We start from the raw sequence: 22,961 nt of genomic DNA, 5'->3' as shown, positions 1-22,961 counted from the left end.
CAGATAATTGACAGGTGGAAATCATAACTTGGAGGGTTGTTTAAGCTTCTGTACCTTAAGTCATCAAATTAACAAAGGTATCCCAACAAATACATTCCTCCTATTTCAGAGGTTAAAAGGAGCACTACACAAACCATCTGGTCTGCTGGGTCCTGGCCCCAGTCCCTGCTCTCAGATCCTGCCCACTACAGAATCCATGCAATCTCTGAGCCTGTACTTCAACGGTCCAAAGAGATTAGTAAAACTGTCTCCTCGTTGACAGAATTGAGATTTTTCAGATGCATTTGTTTCTATGGTATTTGGGGTTTTTTTTAATCTATACTTTCTATTTTTCTTGTTTTTATTATTTGTACCCTTTGACCACGCAAATAGCAAGAGCAGGATGCCAGCAGATAATCATAAAGAAAAGTGTCTGTCCAGAGTCTGCATGTATTTGAAATTTCAGGCTGGTGCTGCCTTCACAATAGCACTGATGATCGCAAAGTTCTAAAGAAAACTTTCATATTAAGAGGCTATCAAAAATCTCCATAGCCTCCAACTCAACTGAGAAGCCGCTAATCTATTTCTTCAAAAGCAAAATCTGCTTCAGTCTGAATCACAACAAAAGATGCCCATAGGAAATGTAATCTACGAAGTTGCTTGCTAATCCAAAGGCAAACATTAAGTAAAGGAAGGTGCAACCCATTCCTTGTTGGTTTCCTTTTCCTGGGGATTCTGATTACATTTCCTCGTTCAAGCAAGAAGAGACCGCAATTGTGCCTTGGGTCCACACCAGAAAACCGTGCCTGTGCGTAAAGAAGGGAAGGAGGAACGGCAGAAGGGAAGGAACGCGTTCCCACTAAAAGGAGAGCCGCTTTCTGTTAAATACCATCAGTCAGCCCCGGCAGGGCGACTTAGGGCCAAACGGCATTGACTGCCCTTCACTGACAAACGCTGTGCAGGCACACGAGACAGAAAGAGAGATGAGCCGGGCACTCGAGGCCGAGGGGAGAGGCGGGCGGCGCGATGCCGCTCCCCGCGAGCCCCGAATCCCCGGGAGGCTGGCGGGGAGGCGAGGCTTGGCCAGCGCGCCACGCTCAGGCGGCGGAGGGCAGCGAGGTCAGCCCTGTAAGGACCGACCGCCCCCACGTCCCCCTGGGGAGGGAGAGACCCCGCTCCGCCCGCCAGGGCTGCGGACGCCCATTCAACCCGAAGCTCGTCCCGCGACCGCCACCTCCTCAGCCCGCCACGGCTCCCCGGCCTCCTGGCGCCGGCCAGCGGGCCACCCCACCGCCGCCCCCGGGAGGATGGGGAAGGACGAAGCGAAGGGGCCGCCGGTGCCGCGCCTCCCCGGCACGCGGCAAAGGGTGAAGGGCGGCCCTCGGGACGCACCTCGGCCCTCTGGACCGGCGCCCCGGGCGGCCATCGTGCCGACCCCCGCATGGACCCCCGCCCCCGCCTCCCGGGTCCAGGCCGCCGCCGAGCGGCCAGCTCCTCACCTCATCTCCAGGCGGGTCTGCGCTGCCGCCCTAGGGACAAATCAGTGCAGCTCACTCGCCGTGGGGAGGGACGCAGGAGCCGCAGCCCCGCACACCATCCCCGCCCGCCCGCTTCTCCGTGCGTCCCGGAGTCCGCTCGGGATTCTCCCTCGCGAGCCGCCGTACTACGGAGCAACCAAGCTGCGCTCCCTCCCCTCTCCTCCGCTTTTCTCTACCTCCTTCGCTCCCTCCCTCGCTCCCTCGCTCCCGCCTATCTCCTCATCTCCCTCGGCTGCCTGCCCCTCCCTTATCCACCCCTCCATCTCCGCCCACAGGTAGGTGGGGACAAACAGCCTGCCAATCGGAAGAAGAGGCAGGCACCTCCTCACCGCCCCCGCCCCGTCTCTAGCTCCGCCCACCACAGAAACGAATGAAGTGGATGGAGTGACAGCCAAGTAAACCAATCGCAAGCTCAAAGGGGACGGGCATAGCATTATCCTTCCCCGCCCACCTTCCAAAAGGCGTAACCAGATGCTTCCGGTCTGGGATCTCCTAGACCCGGCGTATGGAGATTTTGTTCCATGATTTCAGTGCATCTGTTGCCATGCGAGACGCTAGTTACAGCTAATCTAGTTACGGAAGATTTTAAAGGAGAGAATAACGTGGAGGCCAAGAGGGAGGCGGGGCACAGCCCTAGTAAGGTTGTAGGGTAAACGGTTAGAATGAGAAGGGGTGTGACCTTTAACTTAAATTTGCATAAAACGGAACCCATCCAGGTGACTACAACTTCACTCATTTATTGGTAGCCCCTGAGCGGCGCCTCGCTTCTCCTTGGAGCAAATCATGTCGGGAGATGTAGTTCGGAGTTCAGTTACTATGGCGTTCTCTACAGCCTCCGGGAGTCCGGGAGTGACGAGCGGCCTGACCAATGGGAGCAGCGCCTGGGCCAGCGGGGGCGGGCTCTCTGCAGAAGGACTCGAAGGTGGCGGTGGCCAAGGCGCAGGCCGTTAGGGCCGCTCGAAGGCAGGTGAGTCCGGGGAAACGCGTCGTGTGTCTTGGGAAACAGGGCTTTGAAGGAAAGATCGAGAGACGCCTCGCGGAACCATCCAGCCCTGCGGCGGGTGCTGGTTCGCGTTGCACCTCATATCCCCTCGGGCCCAGGCCTAGCTTAACTAAGGGCGCAGAGGGGCGGGTAAGACTTGATTTGACTGGCGATTTCCTGGTCCTTACAGGTTTTGACTGTAAGTTTTATCTCAGTTTGCATCTCCCTTCACCTTTAATGGAGGCAAAAGTCTGGAAGTTCCCTTCCACTGAATCTCCCAGGTTGGATTTACCCCCATCTGCTTCTTTTCTGTTTGTTTTTATAATTTGAGTTTCTTTTTCTTTCTCGCTTACTACTCTGCAACCGCTTTCTCCTTCACTTTCCTTTTTTGGTGAGCAGTTACCTAAATAAAGCAAGAGTGTTCGCATTTATTTGGCTATAGGGCCAGGTTTGCCCTTTTAAGATAAACAGCTGATGATACTCTGGAGCAATGCATAAGAATCACCTCAGAACGTGTTGTAGTGCTGATGCCGATTTTGTAGGTTGCGGGGAGACTGAGAATCTGCGTTTCTGACAAGCTCCCAGGTGCTGCTGGTCCACCTTACGAGCTGCAAGCTTCTACATCAACTCTGTCCAAAACAAATACAATGGCAAGCCACTTACAAAATTGAAAATTTCCTGGCAACCACATCAAAAAACATGAAACACGTGAAATCAATTTTAATAATAAGTTTCGTTTAATCTGGTATATCCAAAATGTTATCATTTCAACATACAATCAGATATTTTTTAATTGAGATATTATACTTTTTTTCTTATTGTCTTCAACATCTGATGTATATTTTACATTTACAGCACATCTTAAATCTGACTAGACACAGTTCAAGTGCTCCTTAGCCACCTGTGGCTTATTGGACAGCGCAGATCCAGATGATATGGTTGCCCACTGCAGAAACTAAAAGGTGTTACAGCTAAAAGGGTTTGCATGTGACCATGTGACCAAACCCTCTGCTGCTCTTTGAGATGGGCTTCTGAACTACCTTAGAGGTTCTCTGCCCAATTTGCAGAAATAAGAGTGAAAATAGCCAACACTTACTGAATGCTTGTTTTGTGCCAGGTGTTGTACTGAGTGCTTTGCATGTATTCTTTAATCCTTATAGCAACCCTTTGAGGTAACTACTACTTTTATCTCTGTTTTATAAATATGAAATCTAAGGCCCAGAAGATTATAATTAAATAGCGCAAAGTCATATAGCTAGCAAGAAGGAGAATCAGGATTCAAACTGGGGTCAGTTATGACTTCTAAATCCTATCTGTCAACCACTGCAATGTATAATTATTATCTTTTATCACTAATTTCACCTCATTGATGCGTCTGCTCCAGTTTCTGGCAGGGGATGAAATGTTCAGATTTGAAACAGAGAGGGTTCCCCATACAAGGTCCGTAGCCTGTCAGGTGCAGTGAAATATTTTGATAGTTTTACAACTGTCAGTTCCGTGCATTCAAAATCAAAGTTCTGGATTGAAAAAGAGTGTTCAAACCATCGAGATATTTAGGCCTCTGGACCAGTATTATACCCTGGGCAATAATGTGTCTTGATTCATTTGTGTACCTCCCTAAAGATGGAAAAACTAAGGAATTCTTAAAGTGTTTTACTATGGAATCACAGTGTTTTTTGGTTTTGTTTTTAGTGAAATGTTTTTTTAATTGATAAAAATGAATGTTTTCTTGCTCTTGTGAATTTGACATCGAATATTACAAGGACAACTTTATTTGTGATTTTTCTAGACCTGTTGAACCGTAGTACCTGGAACTAAGGAGAGGTTTTGTGAGTAGAAGAGTGAAAATACACATATCCACACTGCTAAAATATAGTATTTTGCAAAACAATTTTCTTCTGTTTTTATACTTTATAATAAATATGACACTGTAAATTATTTTCTCTTGATTATGAATTTATTAGCAAATATTTAATCAAAATTACAATTTCTATTATATTTTGCATCTGAAGCAAGAAATGGTTTCTTTAAGATCCTATAGCAAATTGGAAAATTAAGCATTTACAAACTGCAATGATGATAGTCAGTGGAGAAGATTGGTTAAATCACTTGGAGAGGAGGGAAAGTGTAAAAGATTTGAAGATCCTTCAGTTGCTTATATCCCTCATCACCACCTGCATTTTCCCAGTGTCACATGATTAAGCCAACACAAAGAGAATACTTTCATCACACCGTTGGTTCCATTTCCCCAGTAGTACAATATGGGAAAATATGGTGCTGATTCAGAAATATAAATGTTCAGAAAGTTACGTTTCTATTGTTTTGGATCTTAACTATATTAAATGGCCCTACATTGAATAGTAACTGGACCAAAGATGTCCAATCTTTGATATAATGGCCATCCCACTTCCCAACCTACCCACTACCCACCCCCTAGAGGTACTACAGGGGAGTGCCTCCAGTCAGAACCCTAAGTGAAAAGGTATTTTCTAAATCATTAAATAATAACAGTTAAGCTCTCCTGGAGGCAGGAGAGTTAATCAAAAATTTGAGATTCTAAAGGTTATTGTTGGGAGCCACTGTTCAAGACAGACTCATGTTGGATACCACTTGATGCAAAGATATACAGCTTGACATTTCCAAGCAAATGCTGGTCTTTTGGGGGATTTTTTGCTTCTGCTTAAAGCTTATAGCAAAATGAAAAAATTTTTTTCTTTCCTAGTTCTTTACCTACCTTTAGATCTCAGGTTATGTGAGATGTAAAGATTATGTCACACATGTAAAAATTCAATCGAGTATATCTTGATAATGTTCATAGAAATTTAGATTGTCATAATTAGATGAGACTTGAATATGGTCATCTCACCTCCCTCCCCCGTCAACTGATGCTTGAATCCCATTTATGATGCCACTGTAAGAGTGTATCCAGATAGGGACCATGCAACTTCATGCATTTTCTGAAGTTTAAATTATATACCTAAAATGCGAAAGTAAGGCTTCTTATAACACAATATTAGCTAGAAATGCTTCCTAGCGTCTAGCCAGGTGTGAGCCACTATCACAGTGTCTCCTGTACCCATCTTGTAACAGGCACAGGAGAGCGGTGCAGTTGTATGTAGCAAAACACCTGTGTACTCATTGCTTGTGCATGGTGTCATTAGAGTGGACAGATTTCTAGACACTGTTGCCTGCACAGTGTAGACATGTCCTCCAGCTGTTAAAACCATGCATTCAACTCCCTCTTTTAAGAAGCAGAACTGGCCTATCTAGTTAGGACTACCATTTTCCACAGCCTGTAAAGTATGGTATTTTGTCATTCAAGGTGGCATGCAAGGTCTCTGGTCCCGCTCCCCACATTAAGAATGCAGGACATGGTGAGGCCAAAAAGGAACACCCACGGAGCCATAGATAGGGGAGTCATATCACTATCCTCTGCGCCTCTCTGCAATTCGCCCTTGCTAGCTCAGCCACTATCTTCTTGCTAGCCCCCATTTTCTGCTAGCATAGCCCTGGCAGTTATATTAGTGGCCAATGGCACACTGATTACAGCTGACAGCCAACTAGCCACAGCTGATGGCCATCCAGTCACAGTTGATGGCCATTTACTCTCTGAGCCAGCACTTTTCCACGTGAGGCCGAGAGCCTGGAAACTGCACTCCTGGCTCTGTCCCCACGTATTTAAACCACACCATCTAGTTACTTTAATTTATTGACCATATTTTTTAACCAAACATTTGGGCACGTGGCTTGACATGCTTCTTTATCTGATATGTGGTTAAATATGAAAAGTCTCACAGATTGGTAAACACTGTTAAAACTTAATATTAACTCGTCAACATAACTGAAGATTTGTCCCCAACAATCCAGCTAGTGTTATAATGCTATGCAATAGTCCTGGCATGATGATGAGCACATGGGGCCACGTTTCAGAGTTGACTCCATCTGGTTCTTTTGTTTTTTGGGGGTTTTTTTGGTAGCCTAGTTGCTTGACAATATCTATGCTTTCCTTAAAATAAAAATGAGGGTGGGTTAGAAATGTTACAACTGAATCCTGAACCTGAAGTGGCCACAATATTGCAAAGTTTTTGGTGGCGAATGATAGAAATTTGAGCATACCAGTATAAAGGTTTGGATTTTCAGGAATTAAGTTGTCCACAGAGTAACGGATTGGATGACGGAAAGAAATGAAGCCATTCAACAGCCTGTGGCCCTAGCTCAGGCCTGAGGCATTAACACTGTTAGTGCCTCACTTGTGCTAATACCCATCAAAACCAAAAATGAGCAGGTAAGCCAGAACATCAAAAGAAAAAAGGAAGCTTTATGGTCAATAACTTCATACAAAGGAAGGAATTATGATAGACTAAGATATCCTTGATGACTGAAGATTGGTACAGCAAAATCTTATTTTGGGGAAAGATGCGTCCAGTTTTATGTCTCTTGAATTTGAGGTTGATCTGATATGTAGAACACTTTTGATCTGGAAATGTAGCTGAAGAATGATATGTAGAGGCTTTATGTATAATTATTAATAGATGAGCTCCTTGGGGAATTATATGCAGCAGCAGAAAAGCAAGTGGTGTTCGTGTTGCTGTATAACTAAGATGAAGCCATTGGAAATTTCTTCCTATTGATTTTTTAGAAGTCCCTTAAAAGATCAGTACTTTTATTAACTACTTTCTTGAAGTGTTATATATAGCAAATGTTCAAGGTACACAGAGTCCTCTGCTTTGTATCAAAAATTATTTAAAATAGGTGTCATAATTTTTGTTCCTCCAAATTTTTAAATATATTTAATGTGTGACCATTATAAAAATATAAAGTATTACAAACGTAGTCCTCAATTTGTGAACTTACATCAAATGTATTTAAAATCTGATGTACATGGAAAAATATAAAATCTTTATGCTTTTTATAGGGCACAATAGCCTATATTTTTAAACAGGTTTGTTGTCATTTAAAAGTTCTATAAAGCACTTCTTTGGTAAAGGAAAGTTTTCAGTAAAATACATAATTTTGAAGTTACATGACATTCATTCTTGGAAATGGCATAAGTGTTACATATTTTAATTCACATTTTTATTTTATAAGGTGTTGTTAAGCTATTTTATTTCCTGTGTGCTAGTATCTTTACCTTCAATAAAAGTTTTATTAAGTGATGGACTAAGTGTTCCATTTAATCTAGACTTATACCTAAGGGACTCTTTGGGCCTTGAATACTATCCATTCTACCATCTTCTTAGTGTCAAGAACTCAGTATTCCTTTTTTGGGTTTGTGAAACATAATTTTTCCTTAATTTTCTTGCCAGTTTTGTAAAAACACTTCTCTGCATTTTGTAATTTTGAGGTTGTTTTTGTTCCTACATGATTCTTTATTGGACCAACTAAACATTCTTTTTCCTACCAGCCAGGCCAATTTTAACCTAAAATTTGGAGGAACCATTTAGAACAACCTGACTAGAAATAGTGGCATTATTATGTACATAATATTTGCTTTAGTGCATATCTTCCCGGGTCTTTGAAATTGGGATGCATGCAATTTGAGGTCCATGTGACTGCTAATCTGGTAGATGACACATATGTTTTAAGATGCAGTGGGCAGAGAAAACAGTGGCTTCCAGAACTACAAAAGGAGAAGCTTTGAAATCAAGGTGGTGCTGAGGTAATGTTCCATTTCTCAAAAAGTCAACTCTCATAAGTCCAGACTGGGTAAGAGCAGAGATTTATTTATTTATTAATAAAGGGTATTGATTCTTCTAAGCAATAGCTGGGAAAACACACTAGTTAGTAAGTGAATAAGGCAAGGTTTTGTTAGCGTATAATGATATCTAGATGCATGGAACAGATGGGGTAATTGAGTGTCACTGGGGGAGATTTCAGAGAGGGAGTAGGATTGAGCTTTATTCGCAGAATCGGTAGAGTAAATACAGCTTAGTCTCTGAGAACAAGCAATGCCTGGAAGCCCTGAGATGGGAAACCATATGGTGTGAAGTCATAATGACTAGGTCAGACAGAAGGTATGTGTTGGAAAAATGAGGGAGTAAGGTAGACTAGGGGCAGTGGGTAATGCATTTCAGACAGCCTTGAAAGCTAGGCAGAAGAGGATAGATTTGATGTGACAGGAAATAACATGTGTCTGTGCATAGGTTCTTCCCCTCTTCTCTATCATGCCAACAAACACATTGACATACACACACAAAGCCCTTTTGTAACCAAAGGGTTAGAATTCAGTCGTTTGACCTAGCTCACCCTGTTGTTATATACTTTGTTGATACATGCTACATACATAATTATACACATCTTGAACGTGTATCATTTCTGTTCCAGCATTTGATTATCTTACTGTAGAAAGTGGCAACCATTGCTGAACTACTCAGTAAAAACCATTTATATGGTTCCATTGGATCTTCTGAGATTAAACGTGCAAGCTGGTTTGATGGGCATGGGACGTAGCTCGTTGTACTGGACTTCATGCTCAGAAGCGTGAACCCAAGCGTGGTTTAATGCTCTGCTGTCACCATCTTGAAATTTTAATGATTTCTGGAGAAGCTTCCCCACATTTTCATTTTGCATTGGGCTCTGCAAAGTATGTAGCCAGTTTTATCAGCAAGCATTTAATAATTGTCAATCCTAAACTAAAGGACATAGGATCCTAGTTTTAAGGGAAATAACTAATGTTAGTAGCTCAATAGAGAACCATTAAATACAGTGGTTAACAAAAATCACCATGGAGGTGGCAGCACCTGGTTTGTGCCAGCTCTGGCCCAGCTGATGCTAGAAGACCCTGGGTACGTGCCTTAACCTCTGCAGGACTCAGTTCCTTCATTCATAAAATAAATGTAATAAGTACTTTCACCAAGAAGTGTGTACAAGAATGTTCTTAACAGGATTAATTTGTAAAAGCCCCAAACTGAAAACAATCAAATGTCCATCTATAGTGGAATGGATAAATTGTAATTGAGTCATACAATGGAGTACTAAATAACAATGAGAATGAATGAACTGCAACTACCAGCAACAACATGGGTGAAACAAACATAATATTGAGACATATAAACCCCCAGGCATAAAAGAGTATGATTTCATTTATAAAAAGTCAAAACAGACAAAACTAATCTGTGCTGTTAAAACTCGGGATATTGAGTATTCTTAGGAGGGGGATGTACTGACCAGAAGGGGAACAAAAGAGCTTCTGGAGTTCTAGCTAGGCATTTTCTGCTGTGACATAGCCATATTCACTTTGTAAAATTCAGCAAGCTATACATTGTAGAATCTGTGCACTTTTTTATGTGTATTTTATTCTTTTATAAAATTTATATTTAATAAATAGTCCTGCCATACAATTACTATAAAAATAAAGAAACAACTGGAATCCTTAGAGATGCTTCAAGAAATCCACAGAATACAGGTTAAATGGTTATAAACTGTTACAGAAGAATTAGGGGTATAATTTCAGTGTCTTAAATAGTCCACTTTTTCCTTTTTAAAGGTTTTGTATAAGACTTTGAAAGCCTTTTAAATGACACCTTTGGTGATTAAAATTGAACTCTCTGGCCCTCCTCAGTTTTTTTTCCTTTCAAGTATGTCTAATAGTTTTTCTTGAACAGCAAAGTGAAATTAAGTACATGCTCACTTTTGTGTGACAGGTTGAACTATAAACCCATTCTCCATGAGACTACCCAGAGACTGTCACAAATTCTCTGATGAGATCACTTTGAGAACCGTTACTTAAATTTATTTGTTTAAAGACTACATTTATAGTTGTCAATTTATCCTTTGCCAGCACTATTTTTTTTTTTTTTTTTTAAGATTTTATTGGGGAAAGGGAACAGGACTTTATTGGGAAACAGTGTGTACTTCCAGGACTTTTTTCCAAGTCAAGTTGTTGACCTTTCAATCTTAGTTGTGGAAGGTGCCGTTCAGCTTCAAGTTGTTGTTCTTTCAGTCTTAGTTGTGGAGGGAGCAGCTCAGCTCCAGGTCCAGTTGCCCTCTAGTTGCAGGGGGCGCAGCCCACCATCCCTTGCGGGAGTCGAGGAATCAAACTGGTAACCTTGTGGTTGAGAGCCCACTGGCCCATGTGGGAATCGAATCAGCAGCCTTTGGAGTTAGGAGCATGGAGCTCTAACCGCCGGAGCCACCAGGCCGTCCCCCGCCAGCACTATTTTTTAATTTTTGCTTTCATTTGATCCGGAAGACATTTTGTTGGTTTGTTTATTTCATGTATATTTTCCTTTTTTTTTTTTAGGTGACTATGAAAGGCTTATATTTTCAACAGAGTTCTACAAATGAAGAAATAACATTTGTATTTCAAGAAAGGGTAAGAAAAATTGTTTAATCATTAAACGGAACAAGAAAAGTATATTTACCCAGGTTTATTGATCTCTTAGAAGTTACTTTGAATGGAACTTAAATGAAACTCTACAAATTACTTTCCTTTAATCTTATATAACAGCGGTGGTCCATATTGTAATACAATTATATTTTTGAGAGAGTTGCTACAAAAGAGTTTTTAGTTCCTCAGGGTGGTATATAGATAATAGGAAAACAGAACAAATTTAGTAGTCTTATATGTTGCAAAATTAACTCAAGTTATTCTGAATACCACAATGAAGTGACTTTCCAGATTGTAGCCATATTTCAGAAAATTCTTAAATTGTGAAATGAAAAAGGTGGAAAAGCGTTTTCCACACAAATTTTTGAGCTTTGCAAAGTTACCTTACTCACTAAGCTTTAAATGTTTACTAGCTTTTTAGCACTTTAAGCACTTTAAGCATAGTAAGAGAATTTTCATATATTCGTGATTGTTTGAAAGGTTTGCTGCAAGATAACCGGCAACCTTGTGGTTGAGAGGATGCGCTCCAACCAACCGAGCCATTCGGAGCTCAGCGGCAGCTCAGCTCAAGGTGCCGTGTTCAATCTTAGTTGCAGGGGGCGCAGCCCACCATCCCTTGCGGGAGTCGAACTTGCAACCTTGTGGTTGAGAGCCCACTGGCCCATGTGGGAATCGAACTGGCAGCCTTCGGAGTTAGGAGCACAGAGTATCAACCGCCTGAGCCACCAGGCCGGCCCCAATTTCTTTTATTTTTAATAGTATACTATTAGATCATTACTTACAGCTTTTTCAATTAAGTTAGCTATAAGGATTGGGGTCTGTTTAATTTTGTTCAATTATGTACGAAAATTTTCACAACACAAAGTCATGTTGTCAGAGAAATGTGTGATGTTTTGTTAACATTCGATTCTAGGAAAATCTTCCTGCTACAGAGGATAACTATGTGAAACTTCAAGTTAAAGCCTGTGCTCTGAGCCAGATAAATACAAAGGTATTGGTGCTTTCATTTTAGTCAAAAGTCAAATGAGAGTTTCATAGTATATTTACTGTACAAATGTATCATGATAACTGACTTCTGAGTGTCAAGAAATTATCATCCTCAGAAGAATAGAATAGCTAGGAAAAAGTTTAATGTGAATTTCTGTATTTCTTCATTAATGTAAATTATTAGTCTAACTGAAGTCATGTATTTTATATTGTTATATGAAAATACCTTGTAACTCTTTTACATTGGGAAAGGCTGAGAATTTATAATTACTAAAGCCTATAACCAAGGAAGAAATTATTCTTATAAATATAGTAAAAATATAGAATCCTAATCGACTAATTTATTAACTGTATATTCTATAGATATTTCTAGTTAATGTCTTTAGATAGAGTTCATATTCTTCTAATCATTTCTCTTTGTCTCTCTCTCATACACACACATTCGCAACCTCACCCCACCCCACAATAATCTTCCGCTATCGATCATGAAATACATGGGAAGTTTTCAAATGGTAGACTGGTTAAATGTGCAATGATAAATATAACAGGTCTGTTTACTCAGTTTTGTAAAGATTAATGCCATAGTTTTACTGGACCCTTAATTTATTGGATTATAATGTCACCCTAATTTCTAGGAATCTAAAAGTTTTCTGTAATGAAGTCACATTTAGGGAAATTACAGAAGAACATTAAAGGCTTCCGTTGGGCAGCTCTGTAACATGAGCCTGACTTGAGAAGTGAATTTGTGAGATGCAAAAGTCCTTTCACTGGGGCTACGCGTAGTACTCCTTGTTTGCAGGGTTGTGTTCCACCCTTTCGGGATGTTCTCTTTAAAACTATGAAAAATTCATTAAAATCCCAGTCTAAGAAATTATCTCATGTCTAACAGAAAGAAATAGTAATTATAATAAAATCAATTCAATGAAATATTACACAACTATTAAACATAACATTTATGAAAACTGTAGTAATGTAAAAAAATGCCTATGGTAAGTGAAGAAGGCAGGGTGCAATTGCTATAACCATGATTATAGCTCTGTAAAAGTGTACATAAAAGAAATAATGTGAAACACCCAATATTTCTATGAGTGTCATGTTATCTCTTTTCAATTATATAAAAGGAAATGTAAGAAATTCTACATTGAAAAAGAGACTTTTCTGGCAACCATACACAAGAGAGCTAATTGGAAAATAAAAAAATATACAAGAGAATTATTTCAATTTCTTTTTACTTACTGTCCCTAAAATACTGTGATACCGACAAATGTGTCCCACAGCTCTGGTGTTATTATAAAAGTATAAATGACAGGAACTTAAACTACAGGCTTATCTGGGTACAGTCTGTCTCTTCAAAAGCCAAGTACTTAATTTGGTCAGAGTCTAACAAAACACTAATTGCTCAAAAATAAATAATTTATCCTTTAAAAAAAGAAATGCCAGTTTGAAATTACATAGCAATTTCCCTATGTATATCCATCACTTGTTCCCACCTGCTTCCTAACTCAAGACTTGTGAGAAACGGGGTGATTTTAAAGGGTGTGGGAATTGAGACCTTTTTGTACATATGCCCCGTATTCAGCAGTGTCCTCTCCAAACTCGCCTCAACCCACCCAAATGGGGTGACTGGTAAATTTGGGCCATAATTTCTCTTCGTGCTTGTCAGAGTGAGAATGTTAAAGTATGTTAATGGTGATTTGAATAATAATACTCGTACCTAAATCGTACATATCAATTAATTCCTCAGCAAACTCTCGGTAGAGAAACCTATTTTGTGAAGTGATTTGCTTTGTCTTGATTCCAAAAATTGAATCATGTTTGCTTTATCTGTGGTTTGATTTTTTTGCTCTTGCTTTCCTCCTGTACAAGAATAAGCCAGGATTTATTCTTGACAATAAACAGCCTTTGTCATGATTTAGCTTCTTGCAGAAATGAAGATGGAGAAGGATTTCTTTCCTGTTGGGAGAGAAATTGCTGGAATTGTGTTAGATGGTAAGTTTACAGATGTAAATATCTAAATTTATTTTCTAAAGTACAAGAAATTACATGGTAGCTAATTGGTTTACTGGCACATAAAATCATACACACTTCTTTAAATATAAAATTTAATTATACAGAAATGTTTTCCTTTTTTAAATTAAAAAGAAAAATAGAACTTAATTGGTGTTTTATAATTAAAGAGCTTGTTACACTTTAGTAAATATTTAGGAATTCTGTGTTTAAATCTGTGAGTAATCATATTGAATAGAATGACTAGTGTTATCCTTGTTATGATGTTTACAAACTAGCATAAATTACTTGAATGAGTTGGCTTTGGGCCAAAATTTATATGGTAATCACATTAAATTCACATTATATTTTAAAGTTTGCCTAAAATTGAGCGTTTAAAAGTTAAGCAGTTTGCTCATCTAAAAATGGGTTCTAGGGAGAAATAACCAGTAAGATTTTATGATTGCCTTAAATAAAAAAAAAATTTTAAGTTTTATTTAGTAAATGACGGTCTGAACGTGCAGGGCAGTGCACCTGAGTACTTGAAATCATTTGTTTCTAAATAGACCTGCTGTTCATATGCACTGCTAATGGGTAGTTCATGATCAGTCAGTATCTGCTCTTCCTGCATATGTGAATGAATGAATGAATGAATGAATGAATGAGCGTGTAATATAATAGGTTAGACTAATTGTAGCCCATAATATATTTGATACTGTTTCTCAATGTAATGCTCTAAGACAGCTAAATCATAATTTTGTTCCCTCTCCTTTCTTCTGCTCACACTGTAGGAAAATTTTTAAAAATTAAAAAAAAGAATTATAGTAGCCAGAAGATGCGTAATTTATTTATTCCATATTTAATGAGCACTTGCTAAGTGCTTGGTATATGAAGATAAATAAGAAAAAGTCCCTGCCTTCAAAGTATTTACAATCTAGGGGAGAAACAGATACACACATATGAGTGGATTATTATAAAAGCTCTGAGGACAGATGCCCAACTCAGCCAGAAGAAACAGGAAAGGCTTATTGGAGTAAATTAGCTAGAAAGTAAGGGGCAGGCAGGAGGAGAATCACCCAGCAGCAAGGATATCATGAGCAAAGGCAGAGAAGCAAGTAACAAAAATGTGATGTATGTAGTAAGAATGACAGAGTTTGGTGTTGCTAGAGCAAAATAAGCTTCTTGGCAGGCCTTGGAGGTAAGGAAGGTACTTGGCACAGAGAAGCGTTTTGTCAAGAAAATCCTCCTTCAAACACAGAAGAATAAAAGATAGTGAACAAGATATTTTAATGATGCTATGAGTACTGATTCCTTCCCCCTAAAAAATGAGACAGGAGGGTGGCGAAGGGCCAGACCCATGGATAAGCCTCAAATGTCAGCTTGGGTTTTAAGGGAGATTATTAGAGTAGCCACATGAAGGATAGATGTGGGGCAAACCAGGCTGTAGGGAAGAGGACTGGATGGAGTGTAGACCAATAGGCAGGAGACAACAGAGTCCATAACCTAGGCTGTGGTGGCGAAGGTGAACAGGGACAGATTCAAGAAATACTGAGGAAGTCAAGTCAGCAGGGCTTAATAATTGACTGGAACAGGGGAGTTAAAAACAGGTAAGAGCCAGGAATGACTTACAGGATTCTGGTAATATAGGAATTGGTGCCACCAATTAACAGGGGGAGAGGATTTGATTTGGAGGAAGGTGGTGAGTTTAGATTTATGATTGTTGAGTTTAGGGTACCTAAGTGATATCCCACTGGAGATGTGTAGTAAGCAGTTTATGTGAGTTTAAGCTCAAAGGTGAGAGACCTATGCTGGACGTGTATATATTTGAGAGTTGTCAGTATGTAGGTTGTATTTTAAATATAACAGAGTGGATGAACTCACCCAGGGAGGGGATAATGGAGGAGAGACATATGCATAGCACAGAACCCTTGGGAATGTCACTATTCTAGGGACAATCCAAAGGAGTGTGAAGGAAGCCAAGAAAAAAGTATCAGAGTGATCCCAGGAGGAGGAGAATGAGTAGGAAAAGGAAAAGATAAAAGTACAATGGATCAGAAGTCAAAGTTATTGGAAGATGATGGCACAGGAGGGATCCAAAGAACAAACTGTAAAAGGAGGCCTTGAAAATAGGAATATCAGACTTAGAGGTCCTTGTTGAGTACCAAAAATGAGTTCTGGGGCCATTTTGATGACAGAGCCAGCCAAAGAGTCCTCTTCTAGATTTCAGGCTTCCATCTTTACTGCTTCACCTCAGTTTCCTTGTCTGTTAAATAGGAATAATAATGCCTACCTCATGTATACCAGGAAGATTAAATGTGGTAGCACACTAACATGCTGGACATAAGTAGACAGTCAGTGACGTTTGGTTCCCCCTTCTTCCTCTTGTAACTATTTGAACAAAAATATTCTAAAAAATTGACTGATGATGGAGGCTTTTTCTCTACATGTGCGGAGAAAATGTAACTGTCTCATCTCAGTATAGTTCCAAAAAATTTCTTGGCACCAGTCTAAATTTATTTCCATAATCCCAAATCAAAGTAATTTTATATGTGACTCTTACCAGAATATCCTGTTGTGTGTCTGAGATTCTGCAACTAAAATAATGATAGAAAATCAGGCTAACCACATGAGGGGTGGAAAGCAACATAATCATCGTAGGAGCCATGGTGTGGATTGTTGTCCTTCATCCTTAGCTAAATTGAGGGACATTTTTCTCTGTGGTGCCAAAAGCCACGTGGCCCAGATTTTGTAGAAAATTTTGTAGAGAATCCACATTTGAAGTGTTCTATCCAGTAGTCCTTATAGACCATCAAAATGTCCTAGAAGTTCTGGCCTTTTCTCTCAGTTCTTGGCTTTTTAGGAACCCATGGATCCTTTTATTTACTTTAATAGTTAAATAAGAATTATATTTAATAACCTCAATACTAATTATGAATTTCCTTCATTCTTTAGTTGGAAGCAAGGTATCATTCTTTCAACCAGATGATGAAGTAGTCGGTAAGTTATCATTCCCAGTTCTATTTCATCTATTTTACTGTCATCTCTTCTTTTTTCTGTACAATTATTAATGTTTATTGTGACCTTGCTTCATATACAAGTACGTTCCTGATTTTTGAAATTTGCTCTCACATGTTCATTGATGAAAGGAATTGGGAGTTTGATATCAATAGCAGAACATTTAAAACTTTTCAATATGTGGCTATGGAATAATATTAGTGATGAAAAGGATGACCATAGTTGTCACTATGCTTGGTTCAGCCCTTTCCTGACAGGGCCACTGTTTATGGCTAGACTGAAGTCTAGAGAAAAGTCATAGGTCATCTGCTTGAAGACTGCTGACTGACTAGGCTATACGATGTAGAAGCACCCCTCTCCACATCAACTTGAATTTTACAGGACTTCTTTCTCACTGCTCTTATAAAACTAGAAACATTTCATTTCCTGGTTGTTGTTTTTAATTAATCCACAGTTAATACTATTTTGCAAATACATATATTTATACTTGTATCCTAGACAGTCACACAAACATATGAAGTATAACTTTAGTAGTAGTAGTCTTTGAAATGACCATTTCTCTATGGAAAATATTCATATAAACTTAGAAATTGTTTAACTTGATGGCATGCTTGAAGCTGTTAAGAATAGATTTGTAGGACAAAAACTCAGATACAGACAACAGTTTACAGTGGTTACCAGAGGGTAAGGGAGGTGACAGTGGTAGAAAAGGGAAAACGGGGTCAAGTATACGAGTACAGTGATGGAAGGAGAACTGACTCTGGGAGGTAAGCACACAATACAATATATAGACGATGTATTATAGACGATGTATTATACAATTGTACTTGACACCTATGTAATTTAACCAATGCCACCCCAATAAATTTAATAAAAATTTTAAAATTTTAAGAAAAGATAGATTTGTAGGAATGCTTTTGTTAGCCTCCTACAATATTGCCTTTGACTCGTGTATTTTCTTGAAGAATTTATTATTTCTGTCTTTCTTATTTTATTTATCTGGCCAAGAAGTCAGTGACACTGTATTACTCAAGATTTTTTTTGTAAAAGACCAAAAATGAAATCAGACTAGCTTAGGAGAAAGTGGGATTTTACTGGAAGCATACTGAGGCATCTTATAGAACCAAACTGTGGGAAGGTAGCTGTGCACCAAGGACAGTTTTGTATTGTTTTTCTCCTTTTCAAGTTATTTTTATTTTATTTTATTTTATTATTAGTTTCAGATATACAAAGGGCACAGTTTTAATGAGGAACTTAGGTGCCCCCTAGACTCTGGTTGGCTCTTCACATTGGCCATCGTCTTTACCTTCACTCAGAGGTGAAAGAAAAGGGAGGAAAGGAAAGAAAAAGGTAGTACAGATGATATAATGTTTGTGTCATAAAATGAAATATCCACTTCCCTTTCATATTACTGAAGTCTTTCCCTTTCCTACACTAGTAATTATTGGAATCTTCCTCAAAATTCCACTGAACAAAATTTAGACTGGTTCTTCCCATCATCTCATTAGGAATGGATTTATTCATTTGGGGATAGTTTCCCTTAAGTTTCTTGTTTTCATTTTCAGGAATTTTACCCCTGGATTCTGAAGACCCTGGACTTTGTGAAGTTGTTAGAGTACATGAGCATTACTTGGGTATGTGGCGGCTCAGTCTTGGAGCTCATATAAGTCTACTTCACTGCTGTGTGGTTGTAGTGACATTTTGATGTCTTTGTATCTACCTTGAGTGTACATTGGAAATAAGTGTTGGCTGGTCATGTGAGTACCTCGGCTTTTAATGTAGCATCATAAAATTCATATTCATACTGAGCAGTATATAGAACTTTAAGTTTCGTTTATACTGCTCATGGTAAGAGGTTTGGAAAGCAGTTTCTCCCTTGGCTCTGAGCTATTCCTAATCAGAATATTTTTACTTCTTACTCTTGGTTATTCATTGAAATTGGAAATGTTAATTGAAAATTTTTTTAATTGAAAAATCTAAATGTAGAGTCTGATACAGGAAAGAATCAAGAACACTTGTGTTTGCTTTCTATTACTAATATCTTTTGACAAGTATTCAGTTTAACTGAAATGTTAATTTTTTATTTTTCTTATAGTAATTTACTTCTTGAATATTTAAATTAAAATAAATATAAATACACTTCATGAAACCATAGTGAAAAAATGCTGCATCTCCTCAGTACTCAGGGAGAAGCAAATTAAAACCTCTTCGAGATGCCGTTGTGCACCCACAACCTTGACTGAGTTATAAAGTTAAACCATTTCTAGGGTCAGGAAGGATGTGGAGCAGTGGGACTTTTCCTGCACCAGGAGTGTGAATTGGTACAAATGCATTGGGAAATAATTTAGCATTGTCTAATAAAGGGAACGATATATACTCAGACCTAATAATCCTATTGGTAGTTTTATATCTCACAGAAACTTGATGTGCACCCATAGATATGCACAAGAGTTCATGATAGCACAGTTTGTAATTGTAAAATAAAAATGGAAACAGCCCATATGTTCATCACCGGGAAAATGGATAACTAAAGATATTCCTAGATGGTAATTCAAATCAGCAGTGAAAATAAATAAATAACACCCAAACATATCAAGATGGATGAATCTCGCAAACTGTATCGAGTGAAGAAAACAAGAATACAAACGGTATAAACCATTTGTTTCTATAAAGTTCAAAAACATACAAAGTTAAACATGTTACTTAAGGATATAAAGAAAATGTAGGGATGAAAAATAAGGTGGAGATTTTTCGAGAGAAAGAAACCTGAACATGGATTGGGTATTAGATGACACTAAGAAATTACTGATAATTTTGTCATCTATGAAAATACTGTTATAGTTATATCAGAAAATGTCCCTATTATTTAAAGGTGAACACTAAAATACACAGGAGTAAAACTGCATAACATCTTGAAATTGTTTTAAAAATAAAAAAGCTAGTCTTTGTGAATTAATTATACTTTGAGAGCAAAGATAAAAAACCCTATGTACATTATTTCTATAGTGAAATTAGATAGCTAACTCACAAATTAACTTTTAGAATACAACTCAGTTCATAAATTAGAGAATACTTAAATATAAAGTATAGTCTAGAATACTTAAACAGCTCTAGTATATTTCATCTCAATTCCAAATATAACTGGGGTGAGAGGAAGATAGGTTACTGGACGCTACCAGATCTGTGACAGTTACTAAATAAAACTCATAAAAACAAGACAAAGTCTATAGCTTCAAATCAGGTTTGTGTTACTAACGTTTCCAACAAAACCTGACATTTCCAGGGTGACTAATTATTTTAAGAATATCTCAAATTTCCTTTAATAAAAACCCCTGATGTCTTATATGTCTACCTGGCCCTTATAAGAATGTATGCATGAGAAAATAAACAAACCGGGGGGAAAAAAAATCAGCTGGACGTCACCTTCGTGGGCAAAGAAGGAGGATGTGGTCAGAGTGGACCCCAGGACTCAGGCGGTTCTGCCAATCAGCTGTTTCTTATGCTAGGATTCATGTTATTCTTGTACTTTATGGATAAGTCAACGTATACTCTTTTGTGTTCTTGAAGTATTTCATTAAAATTTTTCCAAAGTCTTTTCTTAAATGATACAATCCCTAATCAGACTTTGGGGGTCAGATGGCCAATTTGGATTTTGGACTATTAAAAATAGTAAATTTATACTTTTTTGTCCATATAGTAACTTGAACTGGGAAAGCAAATGCTAAAATTAGATAGCTGATTTTGTCATTTCATTTCTAATATTATAAATTTCAAATAACCCATGTTTAAATTAATGACATTTACTATGTCTAACATTTCCAAGTAATACCATATTATTTTATTAAAAATTAATTTCAAAAGGTAGTTTTCCAGAAATCTGAGGACTGTGCTTATTTATATGTGTTTTAAGGTTAGAATATGCCTTCCATTGAAAGTAAAGTTCACTTTCAAATACCAAGCAGTGAAAGTCTCTGATCCATAGCTATTTTGATAGTAGGCTCTTTGAAAATGGAAGTCCACCCCTGGTTCCTTTATGGGAAACTACAGACTTTGACCCCAGAATTTCCTTGGGCCCGTGTTGCCCATGTTCTTTTGAGAACCTTGTAAATATGGAGTCAACTAAAACCTTTAATTTGGATTCCCAAGCTTGACTTTTGGCTAAGTCCTCTAAACTAAATTGTTACAGAAGCTTACATATTGAAAAAAGAAACAAAAAAGGCCCCTTCCTGTAGGTATTGTTGAAAACTGGAGAATTATAAAATGGACCAGAAAGAGAAAAGAAAATTAGAACACCAAAAGTTTCCCAGCTATAAAGCTTAAGCTAGGACAAGCAAACCACACAATGACCTTTTATTTTCCCTCAGATCAGGAGGATTATAGTCTAAAACTCCACCAACGTATAGAGCAAACAATTTCAGATATTCCTTGAGAAAGAAAACATAGTAAAAATGTCTGTATCGTTTAAAGAAAATACTTTAAGAACCACCACTAATTGTAGATGACCTTTAGGCAAGATCCTGGATACATTTACTATGTCTATAAACAAGGTTGCCAAACTAGATAAGCTCTAAGCTCTATTGCAGTGCCAACATTTTGTGGAAAAGGAAATAATTTCAGTATGTTTCCTAAAGATTTGCAGGAGGAAATATTCAGTTTACTACAACTCTAATTTTAGTTCGTATTAATTCTTTGGTGATTTTTTTGTTGTTGTTTTAATGAAAGGTCAGCACTCAGTCACCTTCAGAGAAGTCTGTTCTTTCCCTAAAACCAAAGAACTGGGTTCCAAACAACTCCCCCCAAAACTGTCTTATTGATCAGTAAGACTCTATCCTTAATTGCAGAACATTAGGATAGAGTTAAAAATTGCATAATTCTTCCAGTTCTTTTGTGCTTTCAGTTCTCAAGGCATTCTGTCAAACATAAAAGTAATTTTATGTTTCATTCAAACTTTAGCACACATTTTCAGCATTATTCCTTTGGACCTAAGGTAGATGAACTAAAATGATGATTATTGGATTCTTACACACTGTTATTATTGATCCATACGTGGCTCTCTTTTACTTATTTCATTAGTTCTTATAAAAAAAAAACGCTTGTTTGATTTTTTTTAAATAAAAATGTAGGTAGTCCCAGTTCTTATGATGGAACATGTTCCCAAAACACTCTAAATAAATTGTGGGTAAACTAAGCCTGCCCAAATAGAGTAGATGTGCTTTAGAGTCAGACATTCAAACTTATTAGCTATATGACCTCAGACTAATTAATTACTGTCATACGTCACTTAATGATGGGGATACGTTCTGAGAAATGTGTTAGGCAATTTTGTTTTTGTGTGAACATCATAGAGTGCACTTACACAAACCTAGTGGCATAGCCTACTGCACACGTAGGCCATACAGTACAGTCTATTGCTCGTAGGTTATAAGCCTGTACAGCCAATTACTGTACAAAACAACATGAGATTAAATCAAGCACAAGAGAAAGTGATGCAGTCAAGAGGTGGTAAACACAAGATGTCTGAGGCTGCAGCTCGCGTTAACAGCATACTATTTTAGAGCGAACTTTTCTTTATAAGTAGCAAGAGGACACTCTAAAATAATAAAGAGTATAATAAATACATAAACCAGTAACAGTTTTTTATTATCATGATTCAATATTGTGTACTGTACATTATTGTATATGCTATACTTTTATGTCACTGGCAGTGCAGTAGGTTTGTTTACACCAGCAGCACCACAAACAGGTGAGTAATGCGTTTTGTAAGACTTTAGGATGGCTACAAGGTCACTCACTAAGCAATAGGAATTTTTCAGCTCCATTATAATCTTATGGGATTATTTGTGATCCGTTGTTGACAAACGTCATTATGCTGCTCATGACTGTAATTACCCCGCTTAGTATGTTTTACTATTTTAATGCCTTGATCATAACATTTTCAATACATATGTGTGGATGCTCCACTTCCCCACTAGGTGGCACTAGTTAGATCGTAAAGGTAAATGCTGACTGGTGCTGCAACACCCGAGCATTGTCTTTAGAGGAAAGTTATTTGAAAACACTGGTAAAGACTATGAAGAGTGTTATAAAATTGACTTTAGGTAAAGTGAGGATTGTTTATACTGTGAAAAGATCACAATCAGTATAC

At 38.3% G+C, this 22,961-nt stretch overlaps 2 protein-coding genes across 15 annotated transcripts in view; one reads left to right on the top strand and one right to left on the bottom strand.

The window, feature by feature from the left end:
- Nucleotides 1-1,743, bottom strand: part of ITSN1 (intersectin 1) — a 186,140-nt gene extending 184,397 nt beyond the window's left edge. For all 9 annotated transcript variants that reach the window (XM_033133309.1, XM_033133327.1, XM_033133317.1 and 6 more), the window contains exon 1: nucleotides 1,479-1,743. The gene's annotated coding sequence lies outside the window, so the exon portion shown is untranslated. The remainder of the gene's footprint in view (nucleotides 1-1,478) is intronic.
- Nucleotides 1,744-2,031: 288 nt separating this feature from the next.
- CRYZL1 (crystallin zeta like 1) overlaps nucleotides 2,032-22,961 on the top strand; it is a 31,719-nt gene continuing 10,789 nt past the window's right edge. For 4 of the 6 annotated variants that reach the window (XM_033091793.1, XM_033091832.1, XM_033091821.1 and 1 more), the window contains exons 1-6: nucleotides 2,036-2,484; nucleotides 10,742-10,813; nucleotides 11,742-11,819; nucleotides 13,732-13,804; nucleotides 16,754-16,798; nucleotides 18,382-18,450. In XM_033091793.1, coding sequence (XP_032947684.1) covers nucleotides 2,386-2,484; nucleotides 10,742-10,813; nucleotides 11,742-11,819; nucleotides 13,732-13,804; nucleotides 16,754-16,798; nucleotides 18,382-18,450 — 436 coding nt within the window. In that variant the 5' untranslated portion in view covers nucleotides 2,036-2,385. Of the gene's footprint in view, nucleotides 2,485-10,741; nucleotides 10,814-11,741; nucleotides 11,820-13,731; nucleotides 13,805-16,753; nucleotides 16,799-18,381; nucleotides 18,451-22,961 lie in introns of all 6 variants that reach the window. The other 2 variants (XM_033091811.1, XM_033091801.1) reach the window with 2 other exon arrangements.

The sequence above is a fragment of the Rhinolophus ferrumequinum genome, chromosome 2, assembly GCF_004115265.2.
Source record: "Rhinolophus ferrumequinum isolate MPI-CBG mRhiFer1 chromosome 2, mRhiFer1_v1.p, whole genome shotgun sequence".
Classification (NCBI taxonomy): Eukaryota; Metazoa; Chordata; class Mammalia; order Chiroptera; family Rhinolophidae; genus Rhinolophus; species Rhinolophus ferrumequinum.
Note: the sequence above shows the minus strand (reverse complement) of the source record. Positions and strands in the feature narration are given on the sequence as shown.